Source organism: Mesoplodon bidens (genome assembly GCF_964165515.1).
Source record: "Mesoplodon bidens genome assembly, chromosome: 2".
Classification (NCBI taxonomy): domain Eukaryota; kingdom Metazoa; phylum Chordata; class Mammalia; order Artiodactyla; family Ziphiidae; genus Mesoplodon; species Mesoplodon bidens.
In genome coordinates this window covers 39,194,983-39,214,488 of record NC_138177.1, presented here as the reverse complement: position 1 = coordinate 39,214,488, position 19,506 = coordinate 39,194,983, and the positions used below count along the sequence as shown (strand labels likewise).

At 47.7% G+C, this 19,506-nt stretch overlaps 1 protein-coding gene across 3 annotated transcripts in view; it reads right to left on the bottom strand.

Annotated features, from left to right (window-relative positions):
• CACNA1E (calcium voltage-gated channel subunit alpha1 E) overlaps positions 1–19,506 on the bottom strand; it is a gene marked incomplete at its 3' end in the record, with an annotated part of 302,403 nt that overhangs the window by 12,717 nt on the left and 270,180 nt on the right. For all 3 annotated transcript variants that reach the window (XM_081225453.1, XM_081225454.1, XM_081225455.1), the window contains 7 exons: positions 19,340–19,405; positions 14,946–15,037; positions 14,252–14,417; positions 8,933–9,060; positions 3,729–3,825; positions 1,538–1,643; positions 555–662 (listed from right to left, as the gene is read on the bottom strand). In XM_081225453.1, coding sequence (XP_081081579.1) covers positions 555–662; positions 1,538–1,643; positions 3,729–3,825; positions 8,933–9,060; positions 14,252–14,417; positions 14,946–15,037; positions 19,340–19,405 — 763 coding nt within the window. The remainder of the gene's footprint in view (positions 1–554; positions 663–1,537; positions 1,644–3,728; positions 3,826–8,932; positions 9,061–14,251; positions 14,418–14,945; positions 15,038–19,339; positions 19,406–19,506) is intronic.

Genomic DNA, 19,506 nt, shown 5'->3' with positions numbered 1-19,506 from the left:
AGTCAGAAAGAGACAAATAACATATGATGTCACTTATATGTGGACTCTAAAATATGGCACGAAATGGAAACAGACTCACGGACATAAAGAACAGACTCGCAGACATAAAGAACAGACTTGTGGTTGCCAAGGGGGAGGGAGGGGAGGGGAGGGGAGGGAAGGATTGGGAGTTTGGAGTTAGTAGATGCAAACTGTTACATATAGGATGGATAAACAACAAGGTTAGTATAGCACAGGGAACTATATTCAGTATCCTGGGATAAACCATAATGGAAAAGAATATAAAAAAGAATATATGTATGTATATAATTGAGTCACTTTGCTATATAGCAGAAATTAACACAACACTGTAAATCAACTATACTTCAGTAAAAAAAAACCCCAACTTTTCAATTAATGACAAAAGGAACTTGAGAAGTGAGGGATTTTTGTTTCCTAAGAATAAAAGAGCACCCTTCCCTTATCTCCTTGATCATTCTGTGTCCCCCCCCAAAGATGTGGTCTTGCGGGGCTGGGCCCACAGTGACAAGGATACCCTGGAGGAGGCCCCACACCTTTGGGCATGGGCACAAGCAGATCTAACATCTTCTGGGACAGGTGAGGCCAGATGGCCAGGGTCTCCTTCTGTAGCTCTGAGTCTAGCTGCTGCCTGTCCGCACCACCTAGGGGAAGATAGATTTATTAATAGCGAAAACAGAACAGACACAGAAATAACAAGGACGGAGGGAGGAGGTGGGGAAGGAGCTGAGTCAGCATGGCACCTCATATTCTCAGAGGGGATCTTGGTACTTCGTGACAGTGGACCTTGCAATACTGGGTCTTTCTGCTGAAGAAGGAGAACACATTTTGGCTCCGTTTTCAGTGACTCAGGGATACCCTGTCACAGACAGCCGAGGCCCTGGGACTAAGATCAGCCTCATTCATTCACAGAGGCTCCCAGCTGCTCAATATATCAGAAGGGGAAATGCAGAGAGCCACGAGCCAGCCTCCTCTGCCTTTATACGTGTATCAGTTCTTCCAGCGATCTGACTCCAGAGTCTGAGTGACCTGATTTTAAAAAGGATTTGGGTCAGGCAAGAGCAGAAAGCTGGAGGCCCATCTGGAAGTAGTAAACCCTTTCTTTCCTAAACCACTGAATTAGAAACCAAGAGGAACAAAATACTGCCATGATAGCACCTGCCACAGAAGGCTTCCAAGCTGTTAAAGGCACCACATAAGGAAGAAAAAAACAAAACAGAACTAAATTAAAACTCCTTTGTTCAATCAACAAATATTTCTAAAATGCCTACTAGGTGCCAGACACCAAAGATCACATATTGTTGAAGTCAAAAGGAGGCTTAGTGATTATCAAACCATTCATTTCACCAAGAAGAAAGGGCAAATATAATAGTTATTGTAGCTCAGAGGTGAAACAGGGACCGTACTATTTGATCTCCAGGTCACTGCATCATCAGATGGATGAAAGGTCAAACATTTCCATCCTGCGCCACCCTGCGTGAGTTGTTTCAGAATCTTTTTCCTCCCAAAGCTTACTGACCTTTGGCGATTTTAATGTCCAGAGCTGTCCGGATCAGAGCCATAAGCGTGGAAGTGAAGTGGACAGTCATGTCCTCAGCCACTGGCATATTCATCAGGACTAACCTCTGTGTGAAAGAGAGAAAAGAAACAGCAGGAGGAAAAAAATATATCGAGAGAAACCTTGGTGAGAAGGGAGGAAAAGTGCAGAGGTCAAGTGCAGAGACAAAAAAGAAGGGCAAGGATTCCCCCGTCCCCTGTCCCAGTCCTGCCCTCTCCCTGCTTCTCACTTAAGGCTCATTGGCTGCTATTTTGTTTTGCTTTGTTTATTTCTAGGGAATGATGCCAAATTCCAAGGGAAGAGGGACAAATCATTCTGTAGGACTCCTCCACGGTCCTAAGAATGTCTTTAATAGGGATTCCTAAAAGCAGTGGCTCAGGGGAAGGAGTCAGCTCTGTGAGGTGACTCCATTCCCTGTTTCAGGGCTGCTCTATAATTCCACTTGTCCCATGAATACCCCCAAAACTCACATGGGGGAGATTTTGCTTTGCTTATCTGACTTGAAAGATGCATCCTGATGCCCCCTTTTTGAGTCTTTAAAAGATGAAATTTGCCAGCACATGGTTGAACATGCAGAAGTCCAGCTTATCCAAAAGATGAAGTGGAGCAGAATGGAAAAGTGGGAGAGTGCAAACAAGGTCTAGGGGAAGAGGGCTGGGGAGAGCAGAGAAGAGAAGGGTGACCAAGGCAGGAGCAGAGTGGGCAGGCCTTGTTCCCCTCACCCAAAGGAAGGGGATCAAACTGAAATGGCCAAATCCACTTTCCAGAGAGTATCTTGCTTTTGGAATTCTTCAACTTTTCCTCCAATCCCCATATCCCTTCTCCCACTGGGCTTCACCCCAGAAATTCAAAGAACTTAGGGCCACATTCCACCACCTGGTACCGTTAGATGTGGAATCATGAGCAAAAAAGGATGCCAGCCCCTAAGCTGCAAAGGAGGAGCCATGTAGTGGGGTGGATAAGGGTCCCTAATGGGCGCCCCCCCCCCCACCATTCCAATGAGATGCTCTCTGGAGCTTTAAACTTGGAGGTAGCAGCAGGAGAAGGTCCTCCAACAGAACCACCAGCCTAGCAGGAAGGCAAGTGTTTCTTCCCAAGACAGGGTTTCTAAAACTCCATTGGAACATCTGGCTTAATGTGATGCCACAAACACGGTGTCTTAGAGTGTAAGGCCAGTTTCTTGTTTGTATCTGACTTCCATCTCTCTCTCACTTCTTTAGGCTTCTAGAGAAGTGGCAACATTGCTAGGGTGTATTCCTAGGTGAAGGAAAGAGCTCCAGAGTTCTGGGTCGGTCTAAACAGCAGTGGGGAATTAACAGTAGCTATTATTTTATTCATTGTGGAGAAAAAGTTCAGGCCCCAAGGCTCTGAGCACCCCAATGGCAGTTGACTCCCAATGTACGATGCTGTCCTAAGCAAGCTGAGGGGAATCCACCCACAACTCAGTCACGCCAAGAAGGCAAATCTAATGCTGAATGCAACTTGTGTCCATCATCACCCTTTCCTTTGAATTGCCAGGAAAAATGGGTAGCTGGGCTAATGGGGAAGGGAGCTGCATCCTTCATCATATATCATGGGATGGAGGTTGTTGTTCCTCTTTCTTTTCTGGTACCTAGAAGGAACCATGCCATCATCCCTCCCTACGTCATGGAGGAAGAAATTTGTTAAGAGTTTTCCTCTCTCCTAAAAATTTCTTCTTGAACCATGTTTAGAGGAATTTCTGCATTATTTCCTTAGCTTATCTGATTGAAGTTTTTTTTTTATAAGCTCTGATAGCTGTCTTGCTGTAGGCTTTCTTCTTGCCCATATATGCTATTCCACAGCCCACCACTCTGCCTTCTCTAGAAGGAAACATGCTACTTAACACTTTCTTTCTAGTAACCCACTCACAAGAAGCCACACACTTGTAGAGACAGAATAACATAAAAAAAAAAAACCCCACGTCTAATAGTCTTACACACCACCTTGTGTATCGATTCAGGACTTCATCCTTCTGTGAAGCTTCATGACCTTTTCATCTCATCATTCCTTTTTTCCTTGGTTCCCTCCTCTCCCTCCCCAGCCCGGCTTCCTCCCCACATTCTGACCTCCCCACAGCTGGCGCCCATTTCCTGCTGGTCACTAGCCCAGAACAAAGGAAGAGGTGGTCTACCTTATATGCCACCTTGGAGGGACATCTCTTGCCGAGGCCTAGCGGTGGTGACATGAGAGTCAGCATTTCATACATCTCAGTGTAATGGATGCGGCCACTGCTCATGGCGGGGTGGTAAGTGGGGATGGGGGCAGGGTGGCAGGGAGGGAGGGTGGCAGGGAAAGGATGCAGACAGGGAGGAGAGGAGAACAGGCATTCCCGGGGAGCCAAAACAAACAAAAGAGTACAGAAAACAGGAGAAGAAAAACGAAACAAAATGGACAAACAGGAAAAGAACAGGAAACCCGTTAATCAAGGCAAGTCGTACACGTGTCTCCATCCTGGTGCGGATTTATAGCACACCCAACACAGACCCGGGAACGTGGCAACAACCTTTGGTCTCTCTGCGCGGCTGTCACAGGGACCAGTTTTCTCCTCCAGGATGAGCATCACCCTACCTGTTCACTCATCCATCCCCCATACAACACAAGCTTGTCTTCAATTCCCAGGGCTGTGTGAGAGTGGTATAAACCAGATAGACGGTGTTCCAGCCGTGGGTTAGGATTTCTGGCCCCGGCTGGGGACGGGGGTGCTGGCCTGGAAGTCAGGCCTTTCTCCTGCTCTGAACCCGCAGGCGGAGCATCGTGTATCCCCCTCTGTGCTGTGAGTGCAGCAGGAGACGGCGGCTCGCGCTGAAAGTGCTGCGCTATGGCTGCTGGGCAGAGTCGGCCCGTTGCTTCCACCTGGCTCTGGTGGCAAGACTGCTCTTTGTGCCCCAGCATGCCCCGGGGGCGACGGCATGCTGGGGACAGAAGAAACAAAACCAGGAGGAGGAAGAGCATCTCGCATGCCATGCTGCCCTCCCCGGCTCTCCCACATGCGGCTGCAGGTTTCACCAGGGTGGAGTTTAAAGAGTCTCTGCAGAGGCAGCTGTTCGGCCTCCTGAGTATGGGAATCACTTGTCACCATCCCAGGCCAGCTCCTTCCCATCGCCCAGCCTGGCATCTTCCTGGGCCTAAGTCGTCTTCCAGCTGCCAGACTGTGCTACGCGCCCGGGAGCCCGCACATCCCTCCTGTAACACCAGGAGAGACTTCCTTATCTAGTGGGCTTGGCCTTGGACAGGGGCTGGGTGGAGCCACTGTGCTAGTTGCAGAGGGAGGATCTGTGTGCCCCGGAACAATGTCCTCGGTCTCACAAACAAACAGTGACTCGGCAGTTACAACCAACAATACATGGCAGGACCCTCAGGCAAGAAATCTGCCCCGAGCCCTCCGTCCTCTGCTGGGACCTTCCCAGACCCTCTGAGCTATTAAATTCTCCCACCGACTCATCCTCTTTGCCTTCTTGACTTATCCTCCCCTCCTGCCCTCATTTTAAAATTATTTCTCACCTCCCTTTTGTCCTATAGCTTTTATAATCGCTTGTGGCCAAACTATGCAGAGCTGCGCAGAGGTAGGCATGGCTAGAATCACACTTTTCTACACCATATATGGGATGATGCTACTCGTTTGCTAAAAGGAGGCCCTCTGTTTCCAGGGAAAAGAAACCAGAACTCCTTGCTGGATTCAAAAGATTTCTGCATTCTCTGGAGGAGGGAGAGGTCCCTCTGGTTAAATCCACAGATTAAGGTGCAGTGAGAAAGAGAGAGAGGAGAATGTGTGTGTTATACGTGCACGAATGAGTGTGTGCATGTGAAGAAGACAGAGGTCAAAGCAGCCTCCGTTATTAAGTCCTTAACTCTTTTTTTATCCGCCTTCCCCCCAAAACGTGCCCTTCTTCCTTGTGTAACAGCTGCTGGTTCTGGGAGGGTTTGGACCTCTTTAAACTCAAAGGAAAGCAACATGAAGGTTCCCTCATGTGGCGCAGTGGTGGTGGAGCAGAACGGAGAGGAGGGGGGTTGGAGGCTGCACCCCGCCGCCGGTCACGGTCATGGTCATGGTCACAGCTGGGGACCGGAGGCAAACCTTGCAAGCCACCCTGTAGGGGCAGTTCTCTCCCAGGCCCAGAGGTGGCGAGATCACCCGCACTAATTTGTACATATCCTTATACGGGATCCTGCCGCTGTAAAGGAAGCACAGGTGGGTTAATAGGACACTCAGAGAAGGGTAGGAGAGAAATGACAGCCTAGCCATGAAGGGGATGGCTGGAAGAGGAAGGGCGGCTTCGTTCCTTGGGCCCGGCAAAGCCAGATTAGGAGAGACTGAGGACGAAAAGCATCAGAGAACCACCAGCTTGCAAACAGCATGGTAAGTATCAGAGAACCATCACTGCAAACTGCACTGCCTCGAATTTTCTAAGGAATCGGAGCTCATTCAATGCCTAGTGGCCACGGGCACCCAGAGATATCTGTTGGGCCTACACTTGGCCAGATGCAGAAAATGGAGCCTGGCGCCAGCTAGGCCTCTAAGAACAAAGCCCACCAATTCACAAATACCTCTGACTGCCACCAAGAGCAGACACCAGGCTGCCGTGAAGCAGACTGCAGAACCCTTTGCTCTTCACAGACACTGATTACAGTCAGTAACTCAGACCCGCTTGTCAGGGCAGTGGGAAAGTCAGCCTCCTTCTACAGACTGCGAGAAAGAAATTTCCCATTAGGTTAATTAGCAAGGAGCACAGTTGGCATGAGGGAATTTGCAAAGGGCTTTGCTTCTCTTTGTGGCAGATTTTTCCCCGAGTTCTGCTTGGGCAAACTCTTCTCAATTTGGCTGGAGCCTGCCGGGATCTGTGCTCAGAAAGCAGCCTGCAAGGGAGCCGAAATGCTCTCCCGCCAGCCCTGCTCCTGCAACCCAGCCCATAGGCAGCTTGGTCAGATCCAGTCAGAATTCCAGGAACACTGTGGCCTATCTTATCACTCCCCTTTCACAGAGCCTGCTAGAGAATGCTGATTTCCTGTGTAAAGGACAGACTCAACAGTTGATTCATTTTCAGTGGCTAAAGCATCTGCTCCCTCAGGGGCCAGAACAAGTCAGCAACAGCCAGGGATCTGAGGGTCTGGACACGTCCTGGTACAGACCAGGGTTTCCACCGAAATTATAAGCAGGCATTCTCCACCTCCAAGCAACCAATCCTCGCCAGTGATGTCGAGACTACAACTTTGCCCCAGTGTCACTCTTCCTAATTTTTTCTTGATTTTGCTGTTGATTCCTCCTCTTCTTCCAAATAGCAGCTCAGCCGTACTTCCAAGTCTCTTGACTCTTGAGGGGAGGTTCATTTTACCATGTGTTCTTTTGTTTCTTATTGTGGATGGGACGTGGGTGCGTTGGTCCTGCTGTCTACAGGCTGATGTGCTCTGCAACCTGTGTGTCTCCTTTTTGAAGACATTGGCTTACTTTACCTTGGTTAGTCTCCCCTCTCATCTCATAGAGAAGGCCAATAAAACTATAACCAGGACAAGTTACGCTGTGAATTTCAAAGTAGACACAAGAGGTTCTCCTTGGTCTTTTTGCTCTTTCACAGCTCATGCGTCTGAGTCTCATGATTAGTTCTTGTGGAATTGTTCTTCCCAGCAGATGGAAGAACTGGGGAGCAGCACGTTTAATGCCCGAGGCACTTGGGTCCCAAAATAATGTGAACCCCAAGAAGCTGGGGTTCTGAGAGCCGAGGGCACCTGAGTGAGGCTAGGTGAGCAATGAACTCCTTTGCTAGCAGCTGCTTTCTCCTCTCTCAGGTGAGTGGAGAGGTCCCTTCTTGGTCTCCCTATCCCATGGCCATCCAGCTTTACAGACACCAGTTTTTCATATTTTCTTTCCCATATGGTAATTCATTATAACAGTTACATACATGATTTAATATAATCTTCACAACCAGCCTTCAAGGTAGGTAGGATCATTACCACTATTATACAGCAAATGTGGAAGCTCAGAGTGGTTGAGTGACTTGTCCAAAGCCACAGAGCTGACAAGATACAGGCCTGGCTGCATTCCCCTGTAACACAGTGCCTACTGCATTCTAAGCAGCCTATCTTACTAGAAAGAAGGCCCAGGAAGTAAAAGCCATTGCTCAGCCATTGTAACAGGAACGGATTTAGAGAACTCTGTGCTAAGTCATTAATAATGACTGAGGGGAAGAGGAATTCTGATTCACTCTTTCAACATCTAAAGCAGTGACCCAAGTTCAACAAGCCTCATAGGAGGACAGATTTGGGAAGAGTCTTAGGTTATGAAGTAGTTCCAGGTGGAAGCAACGTGGTCCATTCCCATGAAGGATGGAATTTCTTGTAGTATTTTCAGAGGGGGACCAGAATGGATAGACTGGTGAGATAAAATCCTAAAACTAAGATGACTTGGGACAGAAAAGTTCCCATGGAGTGAGTGCTCACAGCACTCTTACCCTGTCTTCAACTGTGAGGACCAAAAGGCTGCCTTTGAACTCTAAATCAGGGATTAGCAAACTTTTTAAGTAAAGGGTCAGATAATACATATTTTTGAATTTGAGGGCCATGCTGTCTTTGTCACAATATGCACCTCTGCCTCGTAGTGTGAAAGCAGCCATAGACAGTACATAAATGAGCATGGCTGTGCTCCAATAAAACTTTATTTGCAAAAATAGACAGTGAGCCACATTTAGCCCATGGGTTATAGTTTGCCAGCCTCTGCTTTAAAGCCCAGAAGGCACAATATCACTTGAGAACTACTGGAAAGTGAAAAAGACCTAGGGAGGTCATCCCCACAAATTCCTGCCATTTAACTCAGTTCCATGCAATAAAAATCCACAAGTATGTAAGCAGTCAGTTAGAAGAAAAACTTGCTTGCTTTTTTATATAATTTCAGAGTTATCTGAAACTGTACCTTTTGAGAGGGATGAGAGAGAGAAAAGACTAATGTCACTGACCATGGTGGCCAGATGTCCAGCTGGCCCCCAAAACCCTTGTCAACCCCCCTGGTGACTCAGAGGGGTCCACTAACCATTTTGGAAGCTCATCTAGGGACTGACTCAAACACTCTGAGGTGCAGACTGTGTACTGAGAGAGGCAAAGAAAGGGAAAAGCCTGTCACAGAAGGAAAGAGAGGGGAAAGGAAGATAAAGAAGCTAAGTGGCCCATAACTGGCTGGATCCCAGAGCCAGTCTGAGGACCTGGCCTCTTCCACGGGCCACAACCAAGAGGAATCTCCTCTCCTTCTCTAACAGGCAAGCATGGGTGGCTCCAATTCCAACCTCTTCCTTGAGAACTCCAGAGGCCCTTGATATGGGCCTCACGGAGGGCGCCGAGAGGCCTACGCACCATGCCGCTCTGTCATACTCTGCCCAGACACGGACAAACTCGTCCAGGTGGTGAGGCCCCAGGATGGATGAGTCCCGAGTCAGGTACTCAAAGTTGTCCATGATGACGGCCACGAACAGGTTGAGCATCTGGAGGGCAAGGGGGAGAAGAGTTAGGAGAAACCCAAAGCAGAAAAACAGGCTTCAAGGCAAATAAAGAATTCAGAAGTTTGTAAGGCTGAAGCTCCTAACCAAAGCACTGTTGATCCTGCTGAAGGCAACGCAGCATTTTCACGACTGAACTACACGTCATTCTGCGTGCATTATGATGTCATTTTCCTATGCCACTTTATATGTGCAAAGTACTCCTCAGCCGCTTTTGTTATCTATTAAATTTCTTTAATTGTTAGTGCAGCAGCAGAGGGAGCAGCAGCAGCAACAGGTCTCAAAGGCTAGAGGAAGTCAGGGCCCGGCACCAAGTCTCCCTTCCAGCCTCCCTCCCCAATCCTTGCTCCCCAAAGCGGCCAATGAGAGAACTGGTGGGATGCCTTATAGCGGATGAAGGGCTCACTGTGTGACAGCTTGAAGCTGTTCACGGCTCTTAAGTGCTTCCAAGATCCTGTTCTCCCGCTTATTTGTTCAACAACATTTATTGTGCACCTACTGTGTTCCAGACAGAGCTCCAGGTGCTGGTGGTGGGAGTTAAGAAAGGTCTGGTCCGAGATACATTTCCATAACTAGCACGTTGCTTAAGGCACAGCAGGCGTTCACTAGATGTTGTTACTTGAATATTCTTAAAGACATTTAGTATTTAGCAGAGACTGTGATGTGTTGGAAACATACAAATGTTACAGATTTTTTTAAGAGCCATGAAAGAAGCATGTACAGCAGGGACAAAAAGGAGTATGGGTTCGAATTTCATATAATTTTCATGTCATGAAATATTATTCATCTTTTGATTTTTTTTCTCAACTATTGAAAAATGTAAAAATCATTACTAGCTCATGGGCCATAGAAAAACAAGTGGTAAACTGGATTTGGCTTGTGGGCTATAGCTTGTGGGGCTCTATATAATGGTATCCAGATTTTACAGGAAGCAACAGGAACCCCTAAAGGGGTTTAAACTAGGAGAGAGACCAAGGGCTATGTTCATTCAGAAAGAACACTTGGTCGCAGTGTGGAAGGTGTGAAAGGTGGGCAGGAGACCAGGGGGAGAGTTTTGCGATGCTCCTGAACCAAGCCAGTGCCAGGACAGCATCCTGGATAGAGAGTTTAAGGAGGTAGACTCAACAGGCCTCGACCACAGTGACCAGCACTTCTTTGTTGTTTCTTGGCCATCCAGCACCCATATACTGTACTTCCGGTCTCCTGGGGACACACCCCTTACCTATTCCCAGTTAATATGGTTTAGTGGGGCACCACCATGACCCAGGCCTCAACCAGCCATTGAATCCCATCCCCCTGGGCTACAGTGACTGGTGAGCCAATCAAGGCCAAGAAAATGTCATTGAATCTTCTGAGCAAGAGACTTGTTCTTCCTTGCTGGCCTTGAATATGTGGGGAGTGAGGTATACAGCTGCTGCTACAGCCGTCTTGGAGCCAAGGACTGGAGGTGTTGGAGAAAAGAGCTCACAGGCAGAAGCCTGGGGAAGAGATCTGTCAATAAAGAAGGAAACCTGGTCCTGGGGATGTCATCTGAGCCCCAGATCAAACTTGCTTAAGCCTGTCCTGCCAGACTGTTCATTTATATGAGCTGATAAAATCCCTTTTTGCTTAGGTCGGATGCAGCTGGACTTTCTGCCACTTGCAAGTGAAAGAACCTTGCCTGACAGGGATGAATTGGCTGTGGAGGTGAGCGAATAGGAGCCTCTGCTGCTGATTCCCAGGTTAAGTGGCTGGGTGGGTGGAGGTACCAGATACGCAGACAGGATACACAGGATAAAGAGAAAGTCTGCAGGATGGAGTTGCTGGGAGTCTTCTCTGCAACAGAGACTACTGGCTGCATCCTAATAAGCAGTCTCCTCTCTTCCTTCCTCCCTCCCTCCCTCCCTCCCTTCCCTTCCTTCCTTCATTCTACTGCTTAGAATGGAAGTGGATGCCTGGAATCCAGCCATCCTCTTACCATGAGGCTGAGGGACACTCCCTGGAAGTGTGGGAGCAAAAAGAGGGACGGGGTCTGGGGCACCAGCCACTCTGTGGAGCCACTGTAACCAGTCACTGGTTACACTGTCACTGCCTTCTTCCAGGCTTTACTAACATGCCGGGAAAATAAACATCCCTCTTGGTGAAGCGACTGTTATTTGAGGAGCTCCGTTTCGAGCAGCTGAACCTAATCCTAGCATGCACTTTTCTTTCTGTCACTGTGATGGAGCCACAGTGAATTTATTCAATCACTGTCCGGGTTATAAAGGGGTTTCCATATACAATCATCCCTCAGTATCTGCTGGGAATTAGTTCCAGGACCTTCCCAGAGACTAAAATATGCAGATGCTCAAGTCCCTTATATAAAATGGTGTAGTACTGGGAATTCCCTTGTGGCCCAATGGTTAAGACTTGGCACTTTCACTGTGGGAGCCTGGGTTCGATCCCTGGTTGGGGGGACTAAGATCCCACAAGCCATGCAGAGCAGCCAAAATAAAAAAAAGTGGTGTAGTGGGCTTCCCTGGTGGCACAGTGGTTGAGAGTCCGCCTGCCGATGCAGGGGACACGGGTTTGTGCCCCGGTCCGGGAGGATCCCACATGCCGCGGAGCGGCTGGGCCCGTGAGCCATGGTCGCTGAGCCTGCGCGTCCGGAGCCTGTGCTCCGCAACGGGAGAGGCCACAACAGTGAGAGGCCCGCGTACCGCAAAAAAAAAAAAAAAAATGGTGTAGTATTTGCATATAACCTATGCACATCCTCCTGCATACTTTAAATCATCTCTAGGTTGCTTATAATTCCTAATACAATGTAAATGCTACGTAAATAATTGCTGGTATGCAGCACATTCAAGTTTTGGATTTTGGAACTTTCTGGAATTTTTTGTTTGTTTGTTTTTAACATTTTCAGTCTGAGGTTGCTTGAACTCATGGATGCAGAACCCGCAGATAGGGCCGATTGTATCAACACATGTTCTTTACACTCCTTTCCGGATACCTATTATTAATGTTAACAAAAACTATTTGTATTATTATTGCTTTACATTTGCATAGTCTTCTATAGCGTTGTGTGCGTATTCACACCTACCAGACGTTTAATGCTTGCTCTAACCTTCTGTGAAGCGGGTTTAATTACCACCAGCCTTTCAAGGACACAAGTGCTTCCTATACACATCTGTGTTCTTTAGCTCCAAGCACATAGCTGGGCACATCCCAATGCATCGGTAAATCTTTCTAGAGCGGTTGGCTCGAGTTGAGAAGCTGTGTGACGTGCCCAAGGTCACAGAGTCAGTGTCGGGCTGAGAGCTGAAAGCAGGTCATCTCATACTGAATATAGCCTCTCTCTAAAAATAGCATTAATGTGAATTATGCAGTAGCCTCCATCCCAAAATTCTAAAAGTACCTGTAGAGTCGCTAATTAATTTTCCAGTTATATCTTTGGTTTCTTTTGAAATAGTTATTAAACACTTAAATGATGTAGGATAAAATGGAGATGTCTGCATGGCCTTTTGCTTTTTTTTTTTTTTTTTTTTTTTTAGCGGTACGCAGGCTTCTCACTCTTGTGACCTCTCCCGCTGCGGAGCACAGGCTCCGGACGTGCAAGCTCAGCGGCCATGGCTCACGGGCCCAGCTGCTCCGTGGCATGTGGGATCTTCCCGGACCGGGGCACGAACCCATGTCCCCTGCATTGGCAGGAGGACTCTCAACCACTGCACCACCCGGGAAGCCCTGCATGGCCTTTTATATGCTCCACTTCCCCCTATGGTAAGCGCTGATACTCCTGTATGAGTTTCACCTTTCAGTTCTAGGTGACGGATGCACTGAAACTCACTGACGGCTTCACCCCAGTGTCTAGCTCAGTGTGAACCTTTTAATGGTCACTCAGTAAAAATGTGCTGAAAGTACTGAATACAGGAATGAATAAATAAAAAACTCTAATTTATATCATCATTCTAAATTTCATGGCAGGTATTTTCATTATAGACTATACTTCCCTAGTTCTAAATAAGATAATATTTTCTGTTCTTTTTTCATCAAAAAACCTTTCACATCCATGAGAAGGAACACACGTATAAGCTCACTATACCAATAATACTCTTATCAGCAAGTACTTTTTCTTCCCATTTTACAGAAGTCACAAATGGGAAGGTGCCTTGGCCAAGGCTAGAACGGCAACAAGGCCAATGTGGGCTCCCCAAGTCTCCGGTCAGTTCAACCCCTGCTACATCGGCCTGCCCACCACCCTTACCAGTCTCTTTGTTAGCCACTTCCCCACACCTGAAAGCTGGACACATGGCAAGTCCCCTTGGGATCACTTTAAAGAGGTAGAAATTCCTGGACACCAAATAATTCACTTTGGGATTCCCAGCCATGAAGCGGACCACTTTTAAGTGGCACTGCTTTCGTTTTAGATTTTTCGTGCAGCCGGTGGCACCAGCAGTGAAGCTGGGCTGAGGGACGTCAGGGTGGCCAGAAACGCCAGACTGACCCTTTCAGTGATGCGGTAGCGCCTTGCCCATCACCGCTGGTGTCACTGTGCAGGGTGGAGGTTTCTGGATGCTGCTGGGCCGAGCCATGTTTTCTCCCAAAGAAAGAATTAAGAAGGCACCTAGGGCTTCGCACTATTTTATAGGTGGGCGTGTGGCACGTATATGACTCAGTATTTACTAACGCCCAAAGCAGTCATATCCTTTCATGTCTACCAAGCTGGCCAACTGTCACCAAACATAGCGACATAAGAGAGACGCGCATCTATTACATTGTATACTGTCATCATCCTATTCTGATTAATGCTATCCCCTTACAGTTTCAAAGTACGTTTTCTCAAACAGTTCAAAGGTCTCCAAAAGAGAGAGGAAAGATTCTGAACCCTGCTTGTGAGATAAAATACCGGAGATACAGAAGAGAAAGATTCCCTCTGGGTCACAACCGATTCAACGTGATATTCAATACCCTACCCACGGAACCCTACCTACTCCCCTCATTAGTTCTTCTCCCCCAGTCCTCGCCTAGAAGCAGCAGAGACATCTCTCAGCCATGGAAAGTCACCCACCCTGGCCTCCAAGAGCCTCCTTGAGGAGGACCTATTATTGCTCATCACGGGCTGGGGCTTGTGGCGGAACGTACACCGACGCGAACCTCTCGTCTGTTTATCAGAGTGGGGGGACTGGGCCACATCTCAAGCCAAGAGCACACCGCCGCTCACCAAGAAGGAACAGAAGAAGATGAAAGAGACGAAGTACACGTAGGCCAGGTCGGTGCCACAGCGCTCGCTCTCGCTCTGCCCTGAGGGTGCGGTGGTGTCAGGCTCACAGCCCTTCTCCCCGAGGCACGACAGCATTATCTCCTGCCAGGCCTCGCCCGTGGCACTCCTGAGCCCAAAAGACAACTCGGTTAGTAGCAGCAGGTCTGCGTGTCCTAGCCTCTCCTCAGCACTCTTCCCGACTCACCCATCTAGGTTCCTCTCATGCTCAGCCTCCTTCGAGTGCGATGGAGCACCAGTGAGGTCTCTCTTGGGCTCTGCCACCTCACCCACTGCTCCATCTTCTGTTGACAGTGGTAGAGAGGGCAGTGGGACTCTCTAAGACCCCACGTAAACCTGGTCATCCGTGGTTTCAGCCCTTAAATGGAATCTGGCCTGCAATCCATCCTCACCTTCCCCTTCTCAAAGCCCTGGAGGATGTGCTGAAACTGCATTTTGCAAACTGACTACTGAGTCAAAGAAGTCAAGCCATCGGAGCAGTTTTTCGGAGGTCCTGCCCCTGCTTCCGCCCCCATCTCACTGTCTATCCTCATAGGAGCAGAGTGAGCAGAGACAAAGGGGAACGGGCGGAAGAGGCAGGCCGACTGTTTCTCTCTCACAGGAGAGCTCCAGCCACCACAGTTACGGATCCAGGTACCTGAAGAGTAGCATGAGGGACCCAAAGAAGCTCCGGAAGTTGTTGTGCCGGTTGATGTGACTCTCCTCATCTAATTTTATGTTTCCAAAGACCTGGATGAGAAAAACAACAGAAAGCCCTGAGCATTATTGAGCAGTGGGATGTGTCCAGCGCAGGATATTAGATGCACCTGCAGGCTTGGTGAATTCACATGCGTGGCTCCTCCCACTGGCCTAACCATGAAGCAGACAACTCAAAACCCAGGGAGGCTGGTAGACCCCACGTTCTTGGCCTGATATGCGGGAAGAGTTATATTCTCCAGTGAAGCCAAGAGGATGAATGCTTGCAAGGACCACGGAAGGCAAGATCTTTGAAAGCCATTCTGCTTAGATGTAGTTCCTCCCACACCTAATCTGGTCTTTTTATTTCCATGATACCTACTCACTATGGTACTCAAGCAGTCCGTCAAAGACATTACCCTATAATAGGCATGCAGGGAACGAGTTACCCCCCACCTTTTCCTGTCTCAGCTGGTAATGGTGAGAACACTTGTATTTGCACAAGATGTGATTTATCCCTTATAAAGGATAAATAGGCAGATGCTGCCCTGGAATTTGCAAGCAGTTTAAGTCAGAGAGGGGTATCTCTATCTTCCTTGGATATGTTCCCATCCAGAGAGTCACATCTCAGAAGTGTGATACATCTATAACCCAGAGTCCATGAGAATGAACACACACCAAGTCCAGGCCAATAGGATGAAGAAAGTCTGGAAAACTGGATACTTGGAAAAGGAAAAAGAAAACGGATTTGGGCAGATCTGGCTATAGAGTGAGTTAACTAATCTGCTGTGGGTCTCTGGGCTTAGAATGAGGTCACTGTGCAACTTCATGTGAAAAAAAGAGGGAAAAGTCAGAGATCTTTATCTACAGTGAATAATGATGAGCTCTCGGACACAGTGCTGTCTGGATCCAAGGTCGATCCCATGTCTCTCTAGATGGGAAGGGTGCCCTTACACGTGCACTTTCCTCCCCAGACATGATTCAGATCTCAGGATCTACTCTCACGAAGCAATGTTTGTACAACCGAAGGCTTACAGGTCACTTTTCTGGCCTTTTGAGATTATTTTCAGCCTGTATTTAACCTACTTCAGTTTACCTAATATGTGCTAAATGGAACACATTTCCCCCCCACACCAACAGTGTCTAGAATGTGCAATTGAGGAACAGTCTCTGCTATTTTGCTCAAACAGCTCCCACTGACACCTGCTTGGGGAATTTGTTCTCAACGCTGATTTTCAAAACCTAAATACTACTTGTCTCTCAGGGAGAATGGAGGTGGCAAGCTAGGCAGTGCTGGGGAGGAAGGGAAGGAGGGAGATAAGGCTGAGGGCCCCCAGTCAGACAAATAGTAGCACTGAAAAAAATCCCACCCAAACAATCAAACCTAGTTCTGGATGCCCCAGGAGGAAACTGTCATATATCCTTGCCCATGTTCACATCCCCTTCTGTCTTTCTTTACACCCACTTAACTCAAAATCCATAATGTATCCCTGATTCATCACACACACACAACTTACAGTGTACTTCCTCCCTGTGACACTCCTGAAGCCATCATTAGTCTTCCTCTTTACGACATTCTTGAATACCTTACCCAATCGTGAACTAGCTGGAGGGCACACTGTGACTTTACAAAAGTTATGTCTGTAATAGTCAAGGAACTACTCTCAAGCCAATAATGTATATTTATTATGAAGGTGGTGTTTAAGTTTTTCCACCTTTGTAAAAAGCTTTTCACTTAGTCCTTGTCATTAACCCAAATCTCCTACATCAAAAGGAAAGGGTACAGAAGAGAAAGAAGGTTTGATGAGACCCATCGGAACACTTAATGAAAGTATAGGCTTAAATCTCTTTCACTTGGGATTACAGAACTTTAGAACTAAAAGGGATCTGTAAAGCTATCTATCCAACTCCTCTACTGCACCGGTGATGGGGTCAAGGCCCAGAGAGGTTCAGTGACTTGACCAAGTTTGCACAGCTGGTCAGTGGTGGAGCTGAGACTGGAAGCCTGTAGCTCCAGGACTCTCCCAAACCCAGCAAGTTACTCCTTCCTTCCACCTTCAGATTTCTCTGCAAAGCTCTCTTCTTCTAAGAAGCCCTTGAAAGTTCAGAATAATGGTGCTTCTCACAGATACCTCCTATTGCTATTTATATCTTTCCAATGCTTGTCTACTTTCCTTTTGCTTTTCTGTTTGTGTGGTTCCCTCTGCTTTGTTATGACTGTATGAGACACAACCTTTCTAGGTACAAGCTAGGTGTCTGCTTTGTGTGTGGTGTGGGGTCTCCGTCATGGGACAGGATGAAGATGGCCAGCTAAAGGTAAGTCACAGTGGGAATGGCATTCATGTCTTGGTGGAATGGAAGCAGTGATCTTATTTTTTGGAAATAAGTCTAAGGGCAATAAATTATTACACATTGTGGTTATTGTAAATATCGCAATTTCACAACTGAAGAACTCCTATCTCCCACTAAAGGGTCAGAGAAATACTTGTATTTGCTTGTTGGTGGGAAAAGAGACAGTGCAGAGAACTTGCAGTGCAGTAGGAACATGGGCTGCAGAGCAGACAGAGCTGAGATTTAAACTCAGCTCTCCCACTTACTATCTGAGATCTTGAGTATGTTACAAGTTACTTAACCACGCTAAGCAACAGTGGAGACGATGAAACCCACATATAAACATTTTCACATCATTCCTGAATACATCAGAAATGTATCTTGTGTGTGTGGTGTGTGTGTATGTGTGTGTGTGTGTGTGTGTGTGTGTGTGTAATATATATATTTGCAGGGGGAGAGAGAGAGAGAAAGTGAGGGAGAGAAAGGGAGGCAGGAGTGGGTAAGAATATCTATTTAGCACAGTGTCTGGAACACTCAGGTATTCAAGTGATGGTAAATGGTATTATCATCATCATCAGTAGTATTACTAACGGGTTAGTATTAGAGATGGTGTTGTTCTAGTTTATTTTGCTGGAAGATGAAAAGGGGATAAGAACTATTTTAAGCATGGACCAAAAAAAAAAAAAAGAACCCTAATTTAATCAAGTTTCATTTGGCCATTCAAGAACATTTTAATTCTAGAATCAAATATTTGAGAGTTTGGATGGACTTAATAGAAGTCATCAAGCCAATCTTCCACTTCAGCTGGGATTCAGCTTGCACCCACTTCTGACATCATCATTAAAGCTCTACCGAAATATCCTCTGTGAAGGAGAACTCATTACTTTTCAACCAGATCTCACATTTTTTGACACTTGACATTCTATTGTATTTTTGGAGAACAAAACTCTCCAGTAATGGGATCAGAAGATGAACAAAATTTGGAAGTGCAGGCAAGAGAGAGGAACAAAAAGAAGACGTTTCAGAGAAGCGCTCGAAAGGGCTGCTGACATGTCAAGCCTGGGGGGTGCGTGCAGTGGCTCCAGATGGCAGCCACCACTGAGAAGGCAGCTGGCCGTTCAAGGCAGCCAGACCACCTGACTGCAGAAACTCCCACTTGGCTGAGGTCCTACGCTGGGGTTTAGTCTCCAAATCTCCAAGTCAGAAAATCAGCCTCTCGGAGCCCAGCAGAGAGCCTGTGTGTCCAACTAGACAGGTGCATGGGATGTGCTGCTGGTTGTTTAGGGTAGGAGTTCACCCACCACAAATGACAGCTGCCTTTGAAAGATCTTTTGGCCTCTTCTGCTCAGCGGGCTTCTGGTTACCTGCATAAGTACCCAGGGTGGGAACCTCATCCACTTCTCAATTCCGAAACTGGAAAGGATGTGGTAACCAAGGAGAACCATCCAGCGAGCTGCGTGGTCTTTTGACAGGCATCAGCTGGAATGTGGCCCTTGGGTTTCCTGAGGATTGGGCACACTGCCAGGAACTCTGAGCTCTTCCCAGTGGTGGGTCTTAGGGCATCAATCTCAGCCATTTGGGATGTAACTCGCATACACTTTGTGTTGCTGTCTGCAGAAGAACCACCACCTGACCTTCTTTTAGGTCTGGCTCAAATATGGGAGGGTCCTGAGATATGGATCATCAACGAGCCTCACCCTATCCTTAGCCTCGTGGGGGAAACCCCTCTGGCTAAGAACGGCGGTGTCATCTTCACTGGAGTCCAGCTGCTTATGAGGCAGCACCATGACCTGACAACCTCAGAGGAAGCCCCTGTATCAGACCACCCTGGCCACCTGGGCAACCCGAGTGGGGAACCCTGCACATGTGAATGCCCAAGGTCATACTGCAACAAGATCTTGGGAGTGAGCCTCAGGGCAAGAAGGGATTCTTGAAAGGATCTCAATCCTGTAGGCTGAGGCTAGAAAGCCAGAGACAACCTGGGCAACAACTGTCCCCCACCAGAACCCTGATGCACCCTCTCACCTGCATCCCAATGATGGCATAGATGAAGAAAAGCATGGCAATCAGAAGGCAGACGTAGGGGAGGGCCTGGAAGGAAAGCAGAGACACGACCATGAATTTAAAGGCAGGCAGCTCCAGGGTCAACAACCTGCAGCACGGGCAGTCTCTTGTCCTGAGACTGACTTGAA